At 40.5% G+C, this 23,586-nt stretch overlaps 2 protein-coding genes across 5 annotated transcripts in view; one reads left to right on the top strand and one right to left on the bottom strand.

Moving 5' to 3' along the window:
* The window catches only part of LOC118340732 (protein EFR3 homolog B), a 29,318-nt gene extending 10,925 nt beyond the window's left edge, over positions 1–18,393 (top strand). For all 4 annotated transcript variants that reach the window (XM_035678855.1, XM_035678856.1, XM_035678854.1 and 1 more), the window contains 21 exons: positions 3,086–3,213; positions 3,775–3,925; positions 5,932–6,053; positions 6,374–6,523; positions 9,062–9,196; positions 10,682–10,760; positions 11,250–11,385; positions 11,498–11,659; positions 11,899–12,010; positions 12,253–12,304; positions 13,017–13,189; positions 13,301–13,376; positions 13,518–13,679; positions 14,033–14,164; positions 14,268–14,335; positions 14,466–14,593; positions 15,123–15,214; positions 15,356–15,404; positions 15,515–15,621; positions 15,721–15,770; positions 15,901–18,393. In XM_035678855.1, the coding sequence (XP_035534748.1) occupies positions 3,086–3,213; positions 3,775–3,925; positions 5,932–6,053; positions 6,374–6,523; positions 9,062–9,196; positions 10,682–10,760; positions 11,250–11,385; positions 11,498–11,659; positions 11,899–12,010; positions 12,253–12,304; positions 13,017–13,189; positions 13,301–13,376; positions 13,518–13,679; positions 14,033–14,164; positions 14,268–14,335; positions 14,466–14,593; positions 15,123–15,214; positions 15,356–15,404; positions 15,515–15,621; positions 15,721–15,770; positions 15,901–16,006 (2,370 nt within the window). In that variant the 3' untranslated portion in view covers positions 16,007–18,393. The remainder of the gene's footprint in view (positions 1–3,085; positions 3,214–3,774; positions 3,926–5,931; positions 6,054–6,373; positions 6,524–9,061; positions 9,197–10,681; positions 10,761–11,249; positions 11,386–11,497; positions 11,660–11,898; positions 12,011–12,252; positions 12,305–13,016; positions 13,190–13,300; positions 13,377–13,517; positions 13,680–14,032; positions 14,165–14,267; positions 14,336–14,465; positions 14,594–15,122; positions 15,215–15,355; positions 15,405–15,514; positions 15,622–15,720; positions 15,771–15,900) is intronic.
* Positions 18,394–18,451: 58 nt separating this feature from the next.
* Positions 18,452–23,586, bottom strand: part of LOC118340700 (pro-opiomelanocortin-like) — a 6,434-nt gene continuing 1,299 nt past the window's right edge. Inside the window, exons 2-3 of the mRNA XM_035678815.1 lie at positions 20,831–20,957; positions 18,452–19,430 (exon numbers count right to left, since the gene is read on the bottom strand). Of these exons, the coding sequence (XP_035534708.1) occupies positions 18,858–19,430; positions 20,831–20,950 (693 nt within the window). The 5' untranslated portion in view covers positions 20,951–20,957 and the 3' untranslated portion in view covers positions 18,452–18,857. The remainder of the gene's footprint in view (positions 19,431–20,830; positions 20,958–23,586) is intronic.

The raw sequence follows: 23,586 nt of genomic DNA, 5'->3' as shown, positions 1-23,586 counted from the left end.
ACACATCTTCTGCATGATGTGTATAGCAATTGTGCAGATCTTTCTAATGCATTTGATCAGTTATTGGTAAGGCAGTTAGTATTTAAACAAGGCAACAAGTCTTTGTTAAGATTAGCTTAGTTTACTATGTTATCAAGTATAATTTATACAAGATCAGTGCACAACAAATGTGAGAAGAAATTATGAGAAATAATGCACTGTACCAGATTTAGCTGGAAGCTTTCCATCTGCATTCTCTTGGCAGGTAAATATGAACACCATGTTATGATACTGTCTTAGCTTTAGGAAGAGTGAGGTAGATGTGATAAGAAAACTCTGTACCGCCTCCATACCTAATTATCTTTTTCAAAGCTGTTGGTATCAGACCACAGACCCCATCTTTGCTACCGTTTTCTCAGATTAACTGGGATCTGATACAGATGACTCATAAAGAGAATTAATTTGGGTGAAGAAGAAGGAGCTTATTTGTTGCAGAGGAAACTTTCATAAGTGCCTCTGTGTTACTGCAGTAACCCACTTAAACCTGTCAGATCTGTGGCCAAAACTGCAATACACAGGACATACTAGTACATGCAGACCTCTTTTCCCTGATTTGTGTGTGCGCGTGCATGCACACCTGCTCATTGTGCTATCAAAATGTTCTAAGTTTGGCTCTAAGCTGCTGTTATTTTAACTAACTGTATCCCAGCAGCTTGGGAATAATGAAGACCTTTGATAACATTCACTCAGAATTGTGTCACACTGTGTGACCGTGTGTGTGATATGGACATTTACTGTACTTCTGTGTTTCTTAGTGGTAAGGTGCTTTAATATAAGACACATCTTAAATAACAAATTACACAAAATGTCCCCACAGTGGTGTGTACATTATTAGTTTAAATTGGCATTTCTCAGGGGAAGAGACTACAAAGAGTCTGTCAGACCTTCCTTGGTTTACTCTGTTAACACTCTACAGAAGCCTGCGCTGTGTCTCTACAGAACTACAAAATGATTGACTCTAATGAACAAAAGCCAAAAATCATCTTTTCAAATGGAGGGTGTTGTTTTATAGCCAGCTGCAATATTCTGGCTGTGTGGTCGATAATGGATTGCAGCCACAGGATGTTTTAGAGAAGCAGACAGGGGAAGAGCTATCGTCCTGTGCTGAACCCTCTGATGAGAGGAACAGGCCCTTTTATCTACAGCAGACATTTTGACTTGTACTTGCAAGAAAAGTGGAGCTGCCCTCGACTTAAGATTTTCCTAGTTGACTAGAAGTCGTTAGTTAAGGCCATTAGTTTACTGATGTCTCGTTTTCCTTTAGGGGTGGAAGGAATGGGAAAATGTTTCCTGCTATAACGTCAAAATATCTGCTGTGAAAATTGCCAAATTTATGCTATGGACGTAGAGCACACTAATATTCATATTGTAGACTACAACTATGATCGATTATACACATTCTATGAGTACTAGCTATGATAAAGCTGAATGTTAAGGTTCTCTGATAAGTCACCATCAACCACACAACATTTATTTTATTATTTATTCTATTTTTAAATATTTTTTTTTAACAGTTTTTTTAACTTCAGATAAAAAGATTTTTGTCATTTATTTTGAAAAACGTAAATATTTAACAGTAGTTAATTGCTTCTGTTCCTTACTGTAACAGGTAATAAACTCAAATTCTCAACAAAAATGAATAACAAATATAAAAGCACAAATGTCTGTAATGTGCCATTGTAATACTCTGACTTGTTGATAACTGCAGCATGCTTCCTGATTAAAACGCACAACTGAAAGCACATTGTAGCACGGCTCAAGCACCATATGCCTAAACCCCTTTTATGACCAAGTATGGTCGCATATGGGCAGCAGTTGCTCAGTCTGTGGGGACTTGGCTTGGGAACCGAAGGGTCACCGGTTCAAGTTCAGCACAGTATGGAGTGTGGACAAGCAAAGCACCGACCCCTTACTGCTCCTGGTTCTCCGCTACGTGGCGACCCATCACTCCACCATCTCTCTGCATTTAAATGTCTATAAGCCCTGTGTGCGTGATTGTATTTCGGCCTATATGTGTAAATCATTGAGTGAAATAAGGATTTCCCCATTGGGGATTAATAAAGTTAATCATCTTCTTCCTCTTCTTCCATATCTGCAGTGATTAACACTTAACAAAATAGCATTAGTTATTATTTTGGCACGATCTGCAGTTTGGCTTCCAGTCTTTCTGTTTCGTTCCTTTAATTGTCACATTCGGGTGATACAGTCGTAAATGACATGTTTGATATGTTTCCACAGACATGCCCAACTTCAGTTGAACAATGTTTAAATACAGTTTTACACTAATCGCTGCCTATTAAGCTTGACTAACCTGGTTTAGCCGACTATCTTGCTATGGCAGAATTTCTGTTCTGTGCGTATGGGTAGTAGACATAAATTGGCTATTTTGACAGTCACATACCAAACTGAACATCTCAAGGCACAAGATGAACACACATAGTGTTACACCCCTAGTTTGTCTCCAACATTTCACAAATGGAAAAAAAACTCTGGGTTTGCTGGGTTTCTTTGTAAATGATGAATGATACTCTGCCCATTACAGTTAGTATTTTTAGAGTCACTTTGCTTTGCATAGCTATATCCAGGGTCAGGAGAGTATAACTCCGACAAATTCCCTCTCTCCATCATGTTACAGTCTTATCTTATTAAGCCTTACCATTTGCAGAAAGTAAACAGTGTTTACGTGACTTTTTGTTCGCTTTGGGACTGCATGTTTTGGCTCATGTCTGAATGAAGACCTTGGGGGACTGTTAGATGTTTTTAGCTCTTTCCTCCCCTGACCAGGCTGAAGTAGGTCAAGGGGGAAAGTAGAAAGTGAAACTTAGTGATCTAGTTATACTCTTAAAAATTGGGTTTTGAGGAGAAGCACATGCTACAGTACACCCACTATATCATTAACTCAGAAAGCCAGTCTTAACCAACTGCCTCGTTGTTAAAAGTGGACATACCAACCTCATGTACATCTCTTAAACCATGTGATCCTAAAATGTATTTTCTCTATTGTGTTTTCTCCCGCTCTTTCTATCTTGCCCTGTCACCCTCCTAGGATGGGCTGGTGAAGGCCAACATGGAGAAGCTGACATTCTACGCCCTGTCAGCTCCAGAGAAGCTCGACCGTATCGGAGCCTACCTGTCTGAGAGACTGTCGAGGGATGTGGCCCGACACAGATATGGGTGAGCATCACCAGTCAATTGCCATTCAAAATAATCTTGAATAACATTTGAGCTGTCTGTCGTGTTTGCACATTTTGTGTATTATTTTCTTCTTTGCCGCACATTAACTTAACTGATTTGAATTCAGCACAATTTAAGCTAAGACTTTAAAATCCTGGAAAGAATTTGTAGCCACATGTCCGGGGAGTCCGGTTGGTCTGATTTGTAACAAAAGCTACGTGGCTTGTGTAGGGTCATTGATGGTGATGTTTCTGTACACTCTGTGCTTACTTTATACACCACAGAAGTTGTTGTCTCTTATGACTCATGACTAGGACGCACTGTGATGATTCTCACCAATGCAAACAGCCTGTACAGATTACATTTACTCTTGGCAGAGTCCACCTGAAATCTGTTCAGTGTGCAAGTCTCCAGAGTTTGTCTGGCACAGCTTATCACTTATCATTTGATTTCTGTTGCTGTGTCCAATTAGAATATATGCATGTATATATGTCTGATATCCAGACACATTTTCCTATGTGTCATTCAGATGTTTCCGTGTCTCTTTCCCATCCTCTTCAGGTATGTGTGCATAGCCATGGAAGCCCTGGACCAGCTGCTGATGGCCTGCCACTGTCAGAGCATCAACCTGTTTGTGGAGAGTTTCCTCAAGATGGTGCGCAAGCTGCTAGAGTCAGACAAACCCAGCCTGCAGATCCTAGGAACCAACTCTGTGAGTTTCCAGGATTATATTACTAGTTTAAAGAGTCTGTCAGATGTTTTATAGTATTGCAGCTATTAAACAACTACACAAAGAAAACCCTGCACAATATAAAACCTAGTGGTTTCATTCCTCCTTCATGATCATTTTTATTTTGTCTAGCTAGGGCTATTTTGCTTTGTTAAAGAAGTATGCTGAGTGGTAAACATTAAAATGAGTCTTTTAGTCTCATAGTCGATGCATTCAGGAAGAGAGTAATACTTTATCCAACTTTGTTTATCTTGATGTCTATATGATTTAATTCAAGTTTTTCAAAGGATTTACAGTTTATTACAGAGGCCAACATGTGCTGTAAATGTAAGAAACATACTGAGACAGTTTGTTTTAGTGCTATAAATTTAGATAAATACTCCTCAAACTGTTGGTCACTAATGTGTGTCTAATGTGCCTTAGTTTCTAAGCTTTTCTGTCGCATCAAATTCTGCCCATTTGAGTGGATTTAGAAGCATTATCTTATCAGAAGTAGACAGGACGCATTTACTTTCCTGATATGATGGCACAAAGTAAAAGACGTTAAGCTTGAGAGGAATGCTGCGTTAGTGTTTGAGGTAGATCCGAGCTCAGCAAGAGAGTGGTGGGCAGAGGGAGTATGAGTGATGAGTGTCTTCTAGTGTGGGGTGCAGCTATCAGTGCTGTCACCCAGGTCAGCAGAGGACACATAAAGGAAATCAGATTAGCTGCGGACCACACTGGCAAAGCTCTGCAGTCATCTACACAGATTGACGAGACAAGCCAGCCTCTCACTCATAATCTTCATGCTATCAATCTCCCTTGCACACACTCACGGGTGTGTATTTAGGACAAATGCAAGGCCATACGCTGATCCGCTCACACACACACGCACGCTAGTGCTGCGTAATTAATTGTACATTACAGAGCGATTTATAGCATAGCATTTTTCCTTCTTCATGTGAACTGTATGGCTCATCTGAAGCAGGCCAGTGTCAGAGAGAGGTGAAGGGAGCGGATTAGAGTGTTTATCACCACAGGACTCAAGTCCGACCAGGTTTTCTGTTCCACGGACCTAAAACTTTGTGCTGTAGAGCCCCTTCTAAAGTAAGCCAACACATAAGTGCCTGACTTTGTGTTTCTGTCAACTTGCCGTTAGTTAGATGGATGGCTCTGTGGTAGAAATTTACAGCAGGGGTTAGTTTCTCCTGGTGTAGCCTTTGGTTGCAACAAAAATGTTTATTAACTGGTTTTCGAACCTAATCTTAAAGCTTTCAATCAGATAGAGTTTGTTTCAGCAGACCCAGAGTTGATAGCTGGAAGCTGCCCAGTATTACTGGCAGAAATACTGGGCAGCTTCAAGGTATCAACTGCTGCAGCAATTTACTGCAGCAGCTGAGCAAGAGCAGTTACGGGTTCACTTCATTTCATTTGCTCAAGGGTACTTCATTTAATTTCCAAACCACTCCAAACTCTAATTTTGTAAACAGGAAATAGATTCACAAGGGGCTTCTTTTTAGATGTTCATTTCCTACGTAAACTCTTCTTTTTGTCCTTGCATTACTGCACTAATCCAGCCTGTTTGAATGGGAAATTTATGTACTTGGATTACCATCTGCTTCACTGAATGTTCACTATATAATGATTGCTTTAGGTACTATCCTTTCTGTCTTGATTCTAAAGAAATCCAGTTCATAATATATTAATTGGAGAGTGTTGTGAAGCTAAATGTCAGCGTGTTTAAATGGTGACATTTTCTGGCCCAGTGGGAGGGCCCCCTCTGCCCTGTGCTTTTCAATCTTAATGAGATGCTATGGTGCTGTGGTTTGACTTTAATTTAGGAGATATTCACCATGGGGATTTACAGTTATTTCATTAAAGAGTGTTTAATCAAACTGAAATAAACTCTTAATAAACTTGGGCTTTTGTGATGCAGACTTATTGCTTTAAATATCTAGAGCTGTTGAGATTCAAACTGAATCCCTCCCCCCATCTTCTTTCTTTCTCAGTTTGTGAAGTTTGCCAACATAGAAGAAGATACACCATCGTACCACCGCAGTTACGACTTCTTTGTGTCACGCTTCAGCGAAATGTGCCACTCTAGCTACGAGGACCCCGACATCCGCACTAAGTGAGTGGACAGATGCTTGATTGCGCTAGAGGCAGAATTATTCAGTAACTGCTGTTTTTAGACTACTTCAAGAAGTCTTTTTTTGGACTACTGCTGCCCCTGGACAATTTTTAATACCTCCTTGAACAGTGAAATCCTTTAAAAGTGATCTTGTTGTCAGATTTGTCATCTGCTGAAAATAGACGTAGTGGTGACTTCTTTGAACAGTTACATTTAGCATTGCAGACAAGACAAAAATATGATTTTCTAAAAATATGTTAAAAATAACATTTATAGATTCAATTACCGATTAAATGATAGCTGATGTCTGTTACCTGCAGGATCCGCATGGCAGGTATCAAGGGCCTGCAGGGTGTAGTGAGGAAGACTGTGAATGATGAGCTTCAGGCCAATATCTGGGACCCCCAGCACATGGACAAGATTGTCCCCTCTCTGCTTTTCAACTTGCAGAGTGGAGAGCGCACAGAGAGGTGAGTGCTCACAAGCAAAATGTTAACCGACTGGGTTTTGTATGTTGCTGTTCATCAGACATGTTGCAAGTATTTAAAGGTCCAGTGTGTAACATGTAGACGGAATTCTATTTGGTTGCGGAAAATGGAATAATTATACGCTTGGAGGATCCGACCCGTGCCGTCCGGCCGGGCGCTGAGTGGAGCGCGCGGTGGCCGTGTTACCGCCGGGAGGTGATTATGGCTTTCGTTAGTGTATAACCACCTGAAAATAAGAACTGTTATGTGTTTTTTATTATCTTTAGAAGTAGCCTTTTGTATCTACAGATGCCACAGTGGCCTGTTATAAATATTAGGTACTGTATTATATTGTCATTTTTTTAGTAGTAGTAGTATGTTTTCTTGTAGTTTTGTTGAAGAACACGTGACGAAGTTACATTCTGACTGCAATTTAAGCAGTTATCTTGTCATCTCACACAATAGGCCAGGCTGTGCCAACTTGGGTGAGAAGGTTGATGACCCAAAATGCATCGGTCACATAGTCCGGAGCCATTGTGTTGTAGCCAACTGGTGCTGTTTGTCTTACGTTAGGCCATATTTGTCCTGGCAGTCTAGTCAGCCATCACCCATGTCATTCATCATCATTGTTATCACTGAGTGAACCCACTGACAGCTCTGCTCCCCTTGTGGGCATCTGTTTGCCCCACCTGCAGCATCCAAGGACAAAAGAAAGGAATTGAAGGAGTAAAAGGAAGAGCATGAACCGAAATAGTGCAGTGGGTAGGGAATAAAAGCATCACAAGCATTAAAAAAGCTAGAGGTTGGCAGTGAGTGAGAGAGAGATGCAGAGTCTGGAGCCTCCCTGTCTTGGCATAATTCCATATGCTGAAATTTACTTTGACGTCAATGCCGACAGCAAAGGGGGAGGGCAGAGAGAAGAACATTGGAAGATGGGGTGGAGGGTAGATAATAAAAAGTATAGTGATGTGAATAGGGAGGTTATTGAAAGAGAGACAGATGGAGAGAAAGAGACAGACAGGAACACTCCCAGCAGAGAGACACATTTCCCTCTCGGCTCCCCTTCTCTCCTGTGTGTGTTATGAGGCCTGCTCCTGTTGTGCGTCCTCCATTCCTCCCCACATTTGAGTTTAGCCAGTCATTACCAGCCGTAAAATTGACAGCAGTCAGTACAGAGTCTAATTAAACTCACAGATGGTGCATTTTTCCCTACATTAATCCCCATGCACATGTACAAGTTCATTCAAAGATCAACTTCAGGCACAGCAAAGCCTTCTGACAGTTGAGACTCATTTCTGTAGAAAGTGTATTTCTAGAGATACTAAAATAGTTCTCTGGGCTCTGTTATAACTCCCAGCATAATTGATTTCTTTTAATGTGGTTTGAAGGTGCCTGCAGAAGGCTGTATGTTCCCCAAGCAATTTTCCTCCAGGTATTGCCTCAGCAGAAAATTTTAACAAGAATGATCCTCTGGTTAAACATGCTCTGTACACACTACACACACTCAAAATCAGTCCTTTGTGAATTGTCTGTTGAAAGCAGATATGAGGTCAGATTGTGGTAGCCATAAAGGCGTTGAGATAATGGTGATGCTGATTTCTCCTAATGCCAAATTTCCTTGCACGTTTCCAAATGATTAGGCAAAACTGTGCATTGAGAGGCTAATAGGGTGACTTCAGAATGAAGTCTCCTGTGAGTGTTTTAAGATGCACTTTTCAATTGGACGGGTCAATGAGGGTGGCTGAGCAAATGCTAAACCTTTCAACAGCAGGAGCTTATTACCCACCTGAGTTTTCCACATTTGCAGCACAAAAAAAAAGAAGCTTAATTTAAGTTTGTGCCCTTAAGGCTAAACCGCTGTATTTTTCTTGGCTTTGCTGTTTTCCACTGCCCCTCAAATGTGTGCCCTTTTTTGGATTTGAGTGGAGTTAGAGGAGCTACTGAGGGCAGGAAGTCACATTTCCTCCACAGCAGCAGCAGCAGGCAAGATGAAAGAGTTAGGCTGTTTAATAAATAATGTCATCATTGGTGGACCACCCAAGGCTATTCATGACCAAGATAGAGTTATGGTGGTGGTTTTAACTATGCATGAGAACAAAGAAAGGCTGGACCGGCCGGTGTTGAGTACCCACACACACACATACACCTGCACATACATACAAACTTAGACACAGACGTATACCCTATGGTGATACCAGATGTGCAATACACAAATGTGTACACACATGGCCAAAATACTCCCAGTCACTTCATTTTCACTGCAGACAAACTGCAGAGGGGAAGGTCGCCTCAGGAGCGAAGGCTGCAGTGACACAGCAGTCGAGAGAGTGTTTTTGTGTAAAAAAATTAAGCCTTAGTGGAAATGTTAGTGTTACTGAAAGAAATTGATTTCAAACTCTCCACTTCTGTCCGTTCTCTCTCTTGCTCTCTCCCCCTCCTGACTCGCCTTCCCTTCCCTCCCTCTCCTTTCCTTCTCCCTGCTCTTTCCTCTCCTCTCTCCCTCTACTTTTCTGTTTTCTCACCTGCATCGCTCTGTACCAGCCGCTCCCCCTCTCCGCTGCAGGCATCGGAGAAGGAGAAGGAAAGCCCGGTGGATCTGACGGAGCGCTGCTTCAGGGAGCTCCTGGGACGAGCTGCCTATGGCAACATCAAGAACGCCGTCACGCCCGTGCTGATGTAAGTGAGACACTTGAAACTCCCGTTTACACGAGATCTATCCTCTTTTTGTTATTTGTTGTTTGTGTACTGACTTAACCTGAAGGGAGCATGCATCCTAGTGCTATGTTGCAGCATTTCTGTCTGTCCACTGATTGGCCCGAGGGGGCAAGGCAAGGTCAGTGCAAGGTTACATAGTTGCTTCAGACTAGATATGAGTGCATGATTTGCAGACTGAACATTTAAATTGTATATTACTGCATTTATGTTGAGGTCTGCCTTGCGAGGTTGTAATTCTGTCACAGTTGAGGATAGTTATTTTCTGACATGACATTGCAGATTTTGCTGCTTCTTCATTTATCCTTCTTCTAAGGTCATCTTTTATTTCTCTGAGCTTGGTCCTCTGTGATGAGTTTTTTTCTTTTTTGTTGTCCGTCCCCTATCCATCTTATACTTCTTCCATCTCTCCTTATTTGAATCAATTCAACTCTACTGTTTTTTATCTGTCTCAGCCGTTCCCTTTCCCTGCATGTGTTTGTCTGCCTGTATCTCTCTGAGCCTTAGACATTGACGCCTAATTCTTTTCGGACTGATTTGACTTCTGATTTTTTGTTTATCGTATATCCACCTATTCTTTGCCCGTCTTGGTTTGATTCCCCTTATCTCAGCCAGTGTTTGTAATTCTTCCTACTTTATATTCTACTGATGTTGTTGTTATGGTGGAATAGCAGGCTGACCATAAGATACATTTTTTTAATAAACGTTAAAGGATAAATGAGTTCAGAGGAATAATGTTGATAAAATATGTCAACCAGTATTTATGTGTTTATCACTTGCTTTCAAAAAATACAAAGTTCAAAAATGCATAGAGGGGATGGAGTAAACGTAAGCCTGCAGTGCTTTTTATCGATATTTCTTTACTCCAGAATCCAGCTAGAGTGCAACTCTAGTCTGTTAGTTATGTATTATATTCATATTTCTTTCCCCTTCAATTCGTCTGAGTTGTCATGTGCTGTGTGAGACCAGCTCTTGTCCATCCATCACTGTATCTGTATCTATATCACTCTATCCCCACCTCTCGGTCTCTATATACATACAGGTTCTGCAGTTCAACCAACGGTTCTGTAGTAATCATGACCGGGTTTGATGATGTTTGTGATCCTGATTGTTATTGTTGATCAGGGTTGTTTTTGTCATTTTATTGCACTTTTTGCATCTTGTATTACCGTCCTACTGACTACATTCAGCAATAAGTTAAATGCTTGTGTGTCTCTAACTTCTTTCATTTCTGATTGTGGACTGTAAACATAAGTAACTCCTGTGCTACCACATCTAGTGTACACATGATTCTTAAATGTAAAAACTACAAATGGAGTCTTGATGTCTGGGCTTTTTGAGGAACTATAAATCTGCTCTCTATCCCCTGCTGCTCTCCATCACTGCTGGCACTATATAATTACATCTTCTGTATCCTCGCCATCCCTTTCCTCCTGTCTGTTCCCCCAGGCACTTAGATAACCACTCTCTATGGGAGGGGAAGACCTTTGCAGTGCGTTGCTTCAAAATCATCATGTACTCTATTCAGGTGAGTGATACAGTGCCTACATATCCACAAAGACCTCTTCCTCACCCCCTTTTTTTCCTCTCTTTCACTCTGTTGACCTCAAATCCTGTACAAATAAAACATTTTGTGTGATTTGCACAGTACCATGTTTTAATATTCGTAGGTGGTTATTACATGATTTAGGGGCATAAAGTAGAAACATGCTCCAGTATTCATAGTCACTGATTTACAGCCAAAAATAGCTTAGAAAATTAGAGATGTTTGAATATTCCTTTTCGGTGTCAACCCTTCCCCTTTTCAGAGCTGTGATTCACTTTTGATCTTAATGAAAACTGCAAGTGAGTGACGTGTTTAATCTTCAAAGGTTTTAGTTTGCTTCCTTCTTGAGTGACTCACTCAGTTTACTAGTTTTCTACCACCTCTATATCTCTCTCTTTCTTCCTAAGTTTTTCTTCGTTTTTTAAATCTGGTTTAATTAATTAATGAATTCCATCTCTCCTTTTTTCGTAGTCCCAGCACTCTCACTTAGTAATCCAGCAGCTTCTCGGTCACCTGGATGCTAACAGCAAGAATTCAGCCACAGTGCGAGCTGGGATAGTGGAGGTTTTGCTGGAGGCAGCCGCCATTGCAGCCAGCGGGTCTGTAGGTGAGAGGACTGACACAATACAGACACACATAAACACACTAAGGTACCGGCTGACATATTGAAACATAATAGATCCAATGTAAACTATTATTATTACTTATTGTTTATGCAGGTCCTACAGTTTTGGAGGTGTTTAACACCCTGCTGCGGCAACTCCGTCTGAGTGTGGACTATGAGCTGACTGGCTCCTATGACGGCAGCACCAACATTGGCACCAAGATCATCAAAGCTCATGAGGAGAGGCAGCTGCAGGAGGCTGTCATCAGGACCATCGGTGAGTCTGTGGGCGGTGTTTGTGTGTGTGTGTGTGGGAGGCTTTGCAAGGCAGCCTCCTTGACTAGATTAGTTTGTCTGTGGTGCTTATGTTTATCTCACTTGTGTATTTATACTATATTTTGTACAGAGTCTAGTATTATTCTCTCGTCTCTCTTGTCTTATTTTCCTTTTATCTAAAACCTCCTCATCCATCTGATGCTCATGTCTTTGTCCTCTCTTTCCTTCTGTCTCTTTCAGGTTCATTTGCCAACACTCTACCAACATACCAGAGGTCAGAGGTCATGCTCTTCATCATGGGAAAGATTCCTGTCCCTGGAGTTCACCCAGCTCTGCCCTCAACAGGCTCTGGGTAAGTTTCGTACAAATCACACTCACAAAAACATTTTGTTCCCCTACAGTAAATACTCAGGACACACAAATACAATACATGCACACCTGCAGTCAGAACTGAATGCTGTATGTTTTATGTAATTCTCTGTCTTACCTTATTCTATCCTTCAATCAGCAGTACTTTGTAAACATGTCTGTGTGAACCTGAATGTTGATGAATAAAGGGTTTTAAACTGTATCTTATTTTGCTTTTTTCTCCAGGCCTGAGAGTACCAGGATGATCCAGATCATGTTACTTAAGTCTTTGGTCCAGGTATGTTTTCAGCCTCATTATTATTCATTTATAATGTCTGTATGATGCGTATATATTAGCACTATTAGCTGTGGGTAAGATGTAAATTACGTCCAATCAGTTAGGGTAAATCTTCACTTATCTGGAGTTCATCAAACTTTATTTCAGCATACAGCTCTGAGAATTTTTTTTTTTTACAAACCATGTGTGTTTTTTTGACAATATTTGTCTTTCATCCTCTTGATATTCTTTCATCTTTTCATTTCTCTGCATGGCGTCACATTTATCTCCCCATGATCTAAGGAATGTTTGCGCAACAAGGCTACTTTTCTGGTGATGCATTAATATTCAGGTGACCATAAATATGTGCTTATGAAAGCACCCATCCATCCTGGTTGTGAGTGTAGGACTAAGAGAAGGTAGACCTGACCTAAAGCTCGTGTCAGTCCAAACCAGAACCCTATCCCTGTCACTCAACATGCAATTTCTGTACATTTAAAATTATCTTAATACATGTAAACAAAGTCAAACATCTGAATTGCTGCTCAGTCAGTGGCCTCATTAGGCTTTATCCACAAACTCCAGAAATGTAGTTCTGGGTTTAAAAAAATATTTGCAGCTTGCATACTAAAACCAAAAGAGCCAAAAACCACAACCCCACTGTGGTCAGGAATTGTCTTCATGTTTTGGAACATTGTGAACCATAAAAGGCTTTTGACCATCAATCTCTCAGGTGACAGCAGGTTTCCAGACCACCAACATGCTGACAGCACTGCCCAGCTCTTTCCTTGAGCCGCTGCTATCCTTCTCTCTAACGGAGGATCCAGAGGTCCGGCTGCTGGTGCTCCAAATCCTCCTCAGTCTCATCGACAGGCACGACAACACACCCAAGTTCTCCAACATAAGGTATGTTTGTGTCTGCAGCTTTGCGTGTATATCCTGTATGCTAATTTGTACTGTGTTGGAGCTTAGCTGTGCTTTAGTTTGTGGTAATGATTGTGCCTTCTTTCTATGTAGCATCATCTCAGACATCTCTGTGCTGAAGCTCAAAGTTGACAAGTGTTCCAGGCAAGACAACTTGTTCATGAAAAAGGTTAGGTTTCTGAACCCTGAATATATAAATATTTACACTCATGATGGAACTGCAGAAAATCTAGATTAATTAAACTCTAAAGCACCCTCTCTGTCTGTCTTTCTTTTGACTCATCATTCTTCTTGTGCATCCAACTAACAGCATGGCCAGCAGCTGTACCGACACATTTATTTGGGCTGTAAGGAGGAGAGCAGCGGTCGGCTGCACTACGAGACCCTCTTTGCTCTGCTGGGTCTTCTCAGTGTGGAGCTGGCCAACGAAGAGGTGGTGGTGGACCTAATTCGCCTGGCACTCGCCTTGCAGGTACAGATGCACATAATGTGTTATATTTACTTGTGTATTTGTTTTGTTAGGAAATAATTGCAGACTTTGTTGTTATTACTCCCAGACAAAAAAGACAGAAAATAAGATCAATCCAGAAAGGCCTTTTTTTTAAAGATGAGTGGTAAAACTATCAATACATAAAACATATGAATACCAATATTACAACACAAGATTAAGATGTGGGCACAACCCAAGATTCATAAAAGTTGTTTGGAGAAAACATTTTAAGAAAGTATTTTAGAGGTTATGGTGAATTCATGTGATTGAGCTCCTCAGACACTGTGTTTTAAAGTCCAGGGATCCTTGCTGACGTGTCTTTGTTTCCCATGCAGGACCTGGCTCTGTCCACCGACGAGGCTATGCCTGTTTTTAACCGCTGTGCTGTTCATGCCCTCGCCGCCGCCTACCTCAATCTCATCTGCCAGCTCACCACCGTCCCAGCCTTCTGCCAGCACATACACGAGGTCTGGGCCTCTTTGTGTATATACATTTGTGTATGAGTGTGTGCGAATGCCAAGAACCTCTTTTTCTAATAAACCACCTCTTTTTTTTCCCTCTGCCCTTCAGGTAATTGAAGTGAGACAGAAAGAAAGTCCCTACCTTTTGCCTGAGGATGTCTTCATTGATAATCCCAAGTATGTACCAGCCATATTCAATTCTCCTTTCTCACGAACCAAACCAACATTAAGTTAAGTTATTTAAATTTGCAACAATGGGAGCAAATATTTCTTATTTTTTTAAAAAAAAAAATCACTTTCTTCCCAGGCTGCCTTCTTCACTGGAGAAGGTGGAAGGGGGTGTTTTGTTCCTCCAGTCAAAGATCACTGAAGTCCTTGGGGGTAGTGGTTATAACACAGAGAGACTGGCTACGCCTTACATCCCCCAGTACACTGGTAAGCTCAGACAATACTCTCTCTTGTCTCTTGTGTTATAATGTCACATTGAGGTCAAAAGTCAACTGTGGAAAAACTGAGGAATTCTTACATTGAGTAATGTGCTCCTCTCTCCAAGTAAATAATGATAAATAATGATAATGTTTGTTCACTTGCCAACGTGTTAGAAGTTTGTCTAGGTGCTTTATTGATTCCTGTATGGAAATACAGAGCCGAACTACTCCCCTGGAGCTAGTGGGGATTTAGTGTTTGGTTGAAGGACACTTCATCAGGGCAGCTCTGGGGCTTGAGCCAGGATCATTAAGTTGAGGACAATCCTTCTCTAACTTTGGCAACCTTCTGGGTGCCAGTTCACTTTGATATGAATTTATCAGACTATCCAAGTATCCCTGTTATTCTACTTGGTTTTACTCTGTTTTTTCTTTTTTAATAAATGTATCTAAATTTGCAGTTTGACGCATTTTTACAGAATTTGTGAGATTGATTTTTAAAACAAAGAAATAAAACGGATCATCTCCCTCTTTTCCAGATGAGGACCGTCTGTCCAAGAGAAAGAGTATTGGGGAGACCATCTCACTGCAGGTGGAGGTGGAGTCCAGAAACAGTCCAGAGAAAGAGGAGGTAAAGACAAAAAGCATTTACAACAATTTCATAGTGTAGAACTCAAATACACCCCCATTAGGGAAGTTAAGTGAAACTGTTCACCTCTCACATTACCTCATTACTGCATCATAACACTTTCTACTTTGTTCTGTTCTGCAGAGGACACCAGCAGAGGAGATCACATTTGAAACCCTGAAAAATGCCATCGGTATGTCCACTCAACTTTTGTGGTTTTAAAATATTGTATCATTATATACTATACAATACACTACATCATAATGCTTTATTGAAATGTATACCGCTTGTGTCTCCCTCTAGTGGACAGTGTGGGTATGGAGGAGCAGGAGAGGGAGCGAAGGAGACAAGTGGTGGAGAAGTTTCAGAAGGCCCCCTTCGAGGAGATAGCTGCCCACTGCGGTGCCAGGGTATAACAAAAACATTTTCCTTTTATCCGTATTGTTTTTCACACTTTTGCTTTTGTTTAGCTTTGTACTGTTTGCTTATATGATGTTTGTCCCTTCCAGGCCACCCTACTGCAGAGCAAACTCAATCAGATCTTTGAGATTACAATCAGGTAAGAGACGGTGCTTTGGGATATTTCCGATGAAACGGTTTGACTAATATAGTGGCATTGATGGCACTGACACTAAATGATGACGACTTACGATGATGATGACTGCTGACTGTTCCCTCTTCCCATTCAGACCCCCGCCCAGCCCATCTGGAACCATCTCATCAGGTTACGGCCAAAGCCAGAGTCGATCTGTCCCCATCTACGAGATGAAGTTTCCTGACCTTTGTGTGTACTAGAACAGAAAGTCCACAGTGAAGTTACAGAACTATTTTGACGGATCTTCACTGTAAAAGCATCTTGATCATGGCATCAAACAACCATGGATGAGGAGAAAACTACAGCTGTTTGAAGCCAACTTAAAGAACAAGCCACTTGTTTATTAACTTAGCTTTCTGAAATGACAATTCTTTTTGCCCTGTGATCGCAGCCAAAACAAGCTGGCTAATGTCAATAAATGCCGCAGTAAAACAAAATTTAATTTAACTTATTCCCCCTCAGTTCTCCTAACAGTAGATGTCTGTAGAAACTCCACTGGCTGGATTTTCAAATTAGAAATGGCCAAGAACTGTGAGGAAATGAGAGACTGAAAGTTATTTTATTGGCTTTAGAATGAATTGACTCGTTGCATGCCCTGTAACTGGACATTTTTAATAGCACTGCAATTCTTTTGACCTGTTTTCCCCTTGAAGGGTGCCATACTACCCTTTATCACAAATTAGATTGACCATTATATTCATCTTGCCATTGTATGCTTTTATTTGTTTTATTATTCGTTGATTTTATGGCCAGGAAAGAGTGTATGTGTATTAGATTTTACTTGACAGTGTATCTTTGCGTATGTTTGACTGAAATATGGATGGATATATACAAATTTAATTCTTGCCATTTCCCATATTACAATTGAATGTCTTGTCCTTTTTTTTGTTATTCCTTTTTAATAATAGCCAAAAGTGCTTTTTTCTTTCATGACAGGCATTCATTTCCTGCACCTATTTTTTTTTTCTAATTAATTCTTTGTTTTTAAGCAGCGGTTTAAATGAAAGATAACTGTCCATCTGTGTGCTGTCCTCCCAAAGTGAGTGTGTCTTACAGGTGACTCAAGTCAAGACATGCACAAAAACACACACTGCGCCACAGTCAAAGATCTTTACCGTGATGTTTACCAGATCAAACACTAGAAGATAACTAAGGATCTTTTATTTTTTTCTCCTTTCCATATAAATGTGTACATACAGAGAAATATATAAATCTTTAAGCTGATGTACAGAGTAGGGATGTTTTTGTGTGTGTGTGTGTGTGTGTGTGTATATATACTGTATATTAACTCTAATTTTAGACTGCCACTGCACTGATTGTGTCCATAGATAAGGGAGGAAGCTACTTAGTTAGTATTAGGATACTTTTGTTAAAATCTTGTCAAATCAGTAACGAGCAAAACATGAAATCAAATGAAGTGTATTGACAAGGGTCTGAACAGCCCGCAGTTGAAATCTTTATCATCTCAAGGCCAGTAGATCACACTAGTGAAGTCTGAATGCGTCCTGCTAAAGTATTAGAGCCCATCTGATAGAATCTTGGAAGAAAATGGGTAAAACTTCATTTCCAGCCACAGATTTGGAGACAGGTTTTAGCACCACAGTGCTGACCTGTATCGTTATCATTACATCCTCCGTCTTTCTGGAATGAGTCTGCACTCTGTTTTTTTTGCCAAGCTGTGCATTCGTCTCATTCAGCAACATTTAAATAAGTCTAAAAGCCATTTTTTGTGTGCATGAGTGCACACACAGGTATGAAAACGAAGTATAATGGCAATAATTTGGCACTAGCCTGGCTAACACGGCCCAACCGTTGGTAGTTCATCCTTTTGTGTGTTTTAGATTGTGCTTTATGTTGTGGTGGTGCTGTGATGGGTCAGTTTCGTGATGTTTGATGATGTTAAGAGACCGCCCCTCCCATTCCTGCGCTTCTGTGAATTGACCGCATTGGGCGTGAAACGTGTTGCAGCCATCCTGTTTAATATAAACGACAAAGTCTGGTTTGTCCCTGATTGTCACGTGTTACAGTCCGGTTGGTTGTTTATTTTATTAGTTTTTATAATGTAGTGTCCTCTGTATGTATATTTCTGTCCACACATGCCAGTGTATATGATTGTCTGTCCACCCTTTTTGTCAGTGCAGGTGCGTGTGTGTGAGTGAGTGTACTTGTTCATGTGTGCATATGAACATTCATGCAGATGTGTGTCTTTTATCGTCATTACCCAAGACCAAACTCTTCAAACACAGTTTACAGTTTTTGTCCAGTGACTCTTTCCACCACGTTCATGAAGAGCAAGCTATATGAGAGCAATGTGCAGCTGTCTGAACCTTCCAGTGACACCTTGTAAAACTGTCTTTTCAGCATCTTGCAACTTTGCAGTGAAGACCTGTAAATCTACAAGTGTGCTTGTTGTCATTGCATAGTGTAATGTAAAATTAACTGACGGTAATCCAATCTTACTTTTGTCATTACATGTCTGGTTAATAGATCTGTTTACAACGTAGTGCTGTAGGTCAAATCTATTCATTCTGTGAACTTTGCACTTTAAAAACTGGATTACCTAGTGACAAAGGCAGCTTTTACATGGCCTTCATCAGGTGGCCGGTGTCTTTATGTTGTAAGTCAAATGAAATCAGTCGTTATCATTGTTGTTTGCCACAAGCAGAATTATCTTTAATATCATATTAGTTTACAAAAAGATACCACTGTGTAAATAAACTGAATAGGTTTTTAAATACTTTCTTTCCCACCCACCACTTGTTTACTTCCTGTACAAAACATTACCCACAAGAAAAAAAATACCTCTAAGAAAGTTTTCAAGTTAGACCAAGAAGGTCAAGGCAGTCTGTGGGTGCAACATAAAACTGCCTTTTTTCTTATTAGTCAAGGTTTTAATGAGACAAACCTTTGGCCCAGAATATACATTCAACAACATGCTAATGATAGTGACAAGTTTCTGTCATTTTAAATTAAGACCTTTGGATACTAACATGCAACGGCTATTAGACTCTTTCAACTACCAGGCCCTCCCCCCTCTTCTCCATCCTCCCTTCAGCCCATTATCCTCTGCACATCCTTATATATAATGTTCCTGAAGAGCTTGGCCAGCTGCCTCTGAGGTTTCTCCTCCCACGTCTTCATCAAGTTGCCATTACGTTTAGAGACAGTCGGGCTGCCCCATCTGAAATGACTCATCCGATAGGTACCATCTTTTCTCTCCTGTGGGCTCAACTGGACATGTGACTTAGAGCTGACCCTCGCCCTCAATCCCAGGTTTTGATGACCATCTCCCTTCACTTCATTCTCGTTGCTGCTCAGCTGCCTGCGAGCCTGAGGGGGGGAAATGCCCTCAGAAGATCCCCCTCCCTCCAGAGAAGAGGCAAAAACCTTTACAGGCCGGCGTTTACGGCCAGAGGGTTTGCCCCAGCGGAAATGCTCCATTGAATAGGAGCGTCGCTGGTCGCTGTGAGCCTTCAGGTCTGACACTGATATCTTGTTTTCAGAGACCAGGGTGGCCAGGATGATGCCGAGTAAGAGCTCATCGTCATCATTACCGTTCAGGGCCAGTGCGCTGAGATGTGGGAATTCAGTCTGGGCCACAGACATGCAGAGATGAATACAGTCCTGTGTGAAAGGAATCACAGAGACATTGCAAAATGTTATTGCTTTGATACTGATTCATTGTTCTCATCAGTTTAAACCATGCCAAAGTTTCTAATCCTAAATCATGCCAATAACACTCAAATGTACATATCTGAATCCTTAAATGAGGAATCAATTATCAAAATATTTGTTATTCTGTTGTTGACTGTTTCAGCTGTAACTGCTCCTCATTTGTAAATCTGCACAATAAATCCTGTTTGTTGTGAAATAATCTCCCCTCAAGGTCCATAGTTGTTCTGTCTTTTTATCATATCACAAGATCTTCCTGTGTATTTATAGTTCATTCTGTTGTCATGGTATTATAAACGTTTTAACTATCTTAGTTGCTGCGGTTGTGGAGTTGTTATGGTTATGAATTCAGTTATTTCCTTTTTTATTTTGAAATACTAATTTCATTTCCTGTTTTTGTTTTTCTGCCCCCTTTGATCGTCTGCCCTACCCTGATTCGTTTCACCTGTGTCTAGTTATTCTTCACTCTCCAGTGTCTTTAGTTTTCATCTTTATGTCAAGCGTTTCAGTGTTTTTCCTAGTGTGCTTCCTGCTGTTCTTTGGACTTGCGACCCTGGTTTTTCGACATTCTGCTTTGTGTTTTGGACTATGGATTTCTTGCCAACCCCTTTTGGATTTGTTTTCCTGTTGGACCGTCTTCCTCATTCCTGCAAGCCTTTGTACCTCACTTTGTGTAATAAATTACTGTAGAGCACCAGATCTGCCTTTGTTGTCAGCATCTGGGCCCTATTATCTTTGTGTTATGTTACTCATCTTGCACAATTGATTTGAAAAGGTCTTCTTGTCTATGGAAAGACTGAGCAACTAAATAGACCTTGAGTAAAGATTATTGTCAATTGCTGTTTCCAAAGTCCAAAGTCTTTTAGTCTGTATCCTTTTTAAAGGACCATTGTGTTGGATTTAGTGGCGTCACAGCGGTGGAGTTGCAGATTTCAACTATTTCAATATAGCTCAGCATTCTAGAAATCTAGACGGTGGCAGCAAAACTTGTGAAACAACACAAAAGGTCCTGTCTACAGCCATTGTTTGGTTTGCCTAATCTGGGCCTCTGTAGAAACATGGTGGCTCTACATGGTGGACTTTGTGGAAGTGAACCCGCTGCTCCTGTAGATAAAACCATCTCATTCTAAGGTAACAAAAACACAATGATTTATATTTTCTACACCAATGAAAACATAACTATGAATATTATATTACATTTCTAAACAATAGATAAATGTTACACACTGGTCTGGATCCTTTAAACCGCCTTTAACACACTGTGAGGAAGTTGCCGTGACTTCCCCAGTGAAGGCAGTAACAGAGAACAAACAGGCAACAATGTAGAGGATAGAGAAGAGAGTTTGACCTACCAGTATCCTGTCCTTGTTGCTCAGGTCGTTGCAGATGGAGTTGTCCCAGCACAACGATCCAAACCCGGGGACGCACACATAGGCCATCACCACCACTAACAACCAGCATAGACACACCATCTTCAGCCTGGTGTGGAGGACAGAAACACAAGTGAGCTGAAGAGAAATTAAAGCTACCGCAAGGGAACTTTTAATCGAAACACAGAAAAGGCTTTAATAACAGTCCCGACAGGCTTAAATATTTGCTTGATTATGCCTAAATAGAAAGAAACTGTCACTTTTGTGAAGAAGTACAGTAGGTGTCTCTTGATCATTGCACTTGCATAATACATTCCTACCTTCTTTATATAACTTGACTGAGATAATTGGTGGATTTGTAGCTGTGTGTGTCATGGTTGAATAATAACTGAGATCAAATACCATTACTCAACATTCCCATTCCAGCCAACATCATACGTATTGTAACAGATGGTCTTATTTATCAGCAGCACATGAATGTTATTTAAAAAGTGGGTTGCTAATGAAAATGCTGAGAAATCTGACACTGTAGGCTGTTCCTCAAATGAGGCTTGATTAAGGGTTATAGTTTTTAACACTGTAGGAGACTGTATTAAAATATTATGAGGGTTGGGGTTCAGAAAAAGGGGACGAATGTTTAGTTTTTCTTTTCGCTGACGGGATGGTAATCTGATTTTGGAAAGCAGGTCAGGGTCTTTATTTTTCTTACTCCAGGTTCATATTTGATCTAATCTTTATCTTGGTAGGCTTGGCAGGATTAACGATTTAACACGAAGAACCTGTATGAAAACAATAAGGGGACTGTGAGTGAGAAAAAGGCGGAGGATCATGTATTTCTCTGTTTTGGGAAAGCAGGTCAGGTCTACCAGATTCGGATTTTATCTGATCTTTAGATTGGGAGGTTTACTATTAAAACATGGAAAAAAAGATTTAATAGTTCTAAAAAAAACAAACAAAAAAAAACACTATAAGGGCATATTTTGATATATCTAGAGGACAACAATCATGTCTCTGTATTCTATTTATTCTGCACTTACAACTAGTAATGTCAGTTTTGAAAAACAGTAGATTTGGATCTTAATAGTTGGTAGGGACTGAGAAATCCTCTCTTTAAGGAGAAGGCCAATTCGTAGGCAACAAAATTACAGTAAAGTTAAACGTATAATGTATAGTAAAAGTTAGAATCTAAGCCAATTTTTCTGCAATAGACATTCACTGTATTCACGTCTATAATTACCTAGTAGTTTTCATTGATAGTGGCGGAGTCCGCCATCCCTGTTTTGGATTCATAAGGGATTCACAAGAAACAAAGCACACGTGTAATCAGCCTAATGTTATCTGATTTGTGATGGCCTCAGTGTTTACTGTTTCTTACAGTCATATCAGACTATTGAATTAATGCTCGTACAAAGTGAGCATTTTGTTGATGCTTCACATTAAAAGTAAAACATGGGGTGACTTTTATGGGGAAGCAGCCACAAGAAACAGAATGTGACACTGGGCTTTACGCTGACTGCAATTAGTCATCGAACATGCGTCTACAAAACAGTCATTGTCAGGTTGTTGTTTTTTCTTTCTTCTAACAGATTTTGCAAGGGAGTAATGAAAGAAGACAAACAATCAACTGTAAGCTGTTGCTTGTCCTGTATGCAGCATGAAATCAGATTACAGCTTGCAATGGCATGATGGAAGAACAATAATTGATTGACTTCTTTTACCTTCTACCATACGTGGAAACTTTATAGGAAGACCTGACTCACTGGTTAGATGTCCTGACTACGTCTTGAAAGAGAAAAGATACACACACACTTACTTCACATATTAAACCTGAAGTTAGGGTTCAGTTGAGATATTGGGGCAGAGAATGTTGCAGTTTTTTTCTAGGTAAAATGGGGTCTAAAGCAAATATGTTGTCCCTGGGGAAGGTCTTTATAAAACGTCAAAAATAAGTTTCTTCCACCCCTCAGCAGTCATTTCCATACAGTCCCTAAGCTGTGCTAATATACATTTTCCAAGTGGCTCTGTAGTAACCCTGTTGGAACAAAAATGGAGAAAGGAATGCAACAGTTGCTTTATAGCTGTAAGGGCGAACAATAACAAAGTTGGTAGTTTAGTAAATCATTGCTTCAGTATATAGGCTCAGTCCCACTGGTATAGTGCACTTATTTAACATTAATAGAGAGCGATCTGCCGCAAATAATTCGAAGGTCAATGAGGTGAAATTACCTCAAGTCGGATAAATGTGCAGCAAACACTGTCTTTGTGCCAGTTCAAGGACAGTGATTAATGCACATACATGGATGAATGCAAGGAAACATAGGAGGCTACATTCATACAGGTCCCACACATTTCAGGAACAATATATTCATTCTTAAGTGATGAGGAAGATTTACAAACAAGTACTTTTCATAGATGATAGCACTAAATAACATCCTCTATGATTGGGCTATTCAATTGGCGGCCCCAGGGGCCCCACGTATCACCACCAGGTAAACGGCTTCCTTTATCTCTTTGTTGCTGTTTATTATGTGTCTGGAAAAGCACACTACTACTATTCACCATACTTATTATTATTCTTCCGTACGTTTTTCGGTCGACTACTCCTCCCACAGTTTTGGTCGCACATACACAAAAAGGTACCAAAACGTGCGGCTCAGCGGGGACATTAGTGCTATGACTTTTCTAAGTGTTTTGCCAAACAGTTTGTCAATAAATCGCCAAAAACCAGGCCAAAAAAT

The sequence above is a fragment of the Morone saxatilis genome, unplaced genomic scaffold (assembly GCF_004916995.1).
Source record: "Morone saxatilis isolate NCDOM2014 unplaced genomic scaffold, NCSU_SB_2.0 Contig7, whole genome shotgun sequence".
Lineage (NCBI taxonomy): Eukaryota > Metazoa > Chordata > Actinopteri > Moronidae > Morone > Morone saxatilis.
This window is presented reverse-complemented; position numbering and strand designations above follow the sequence as displayed.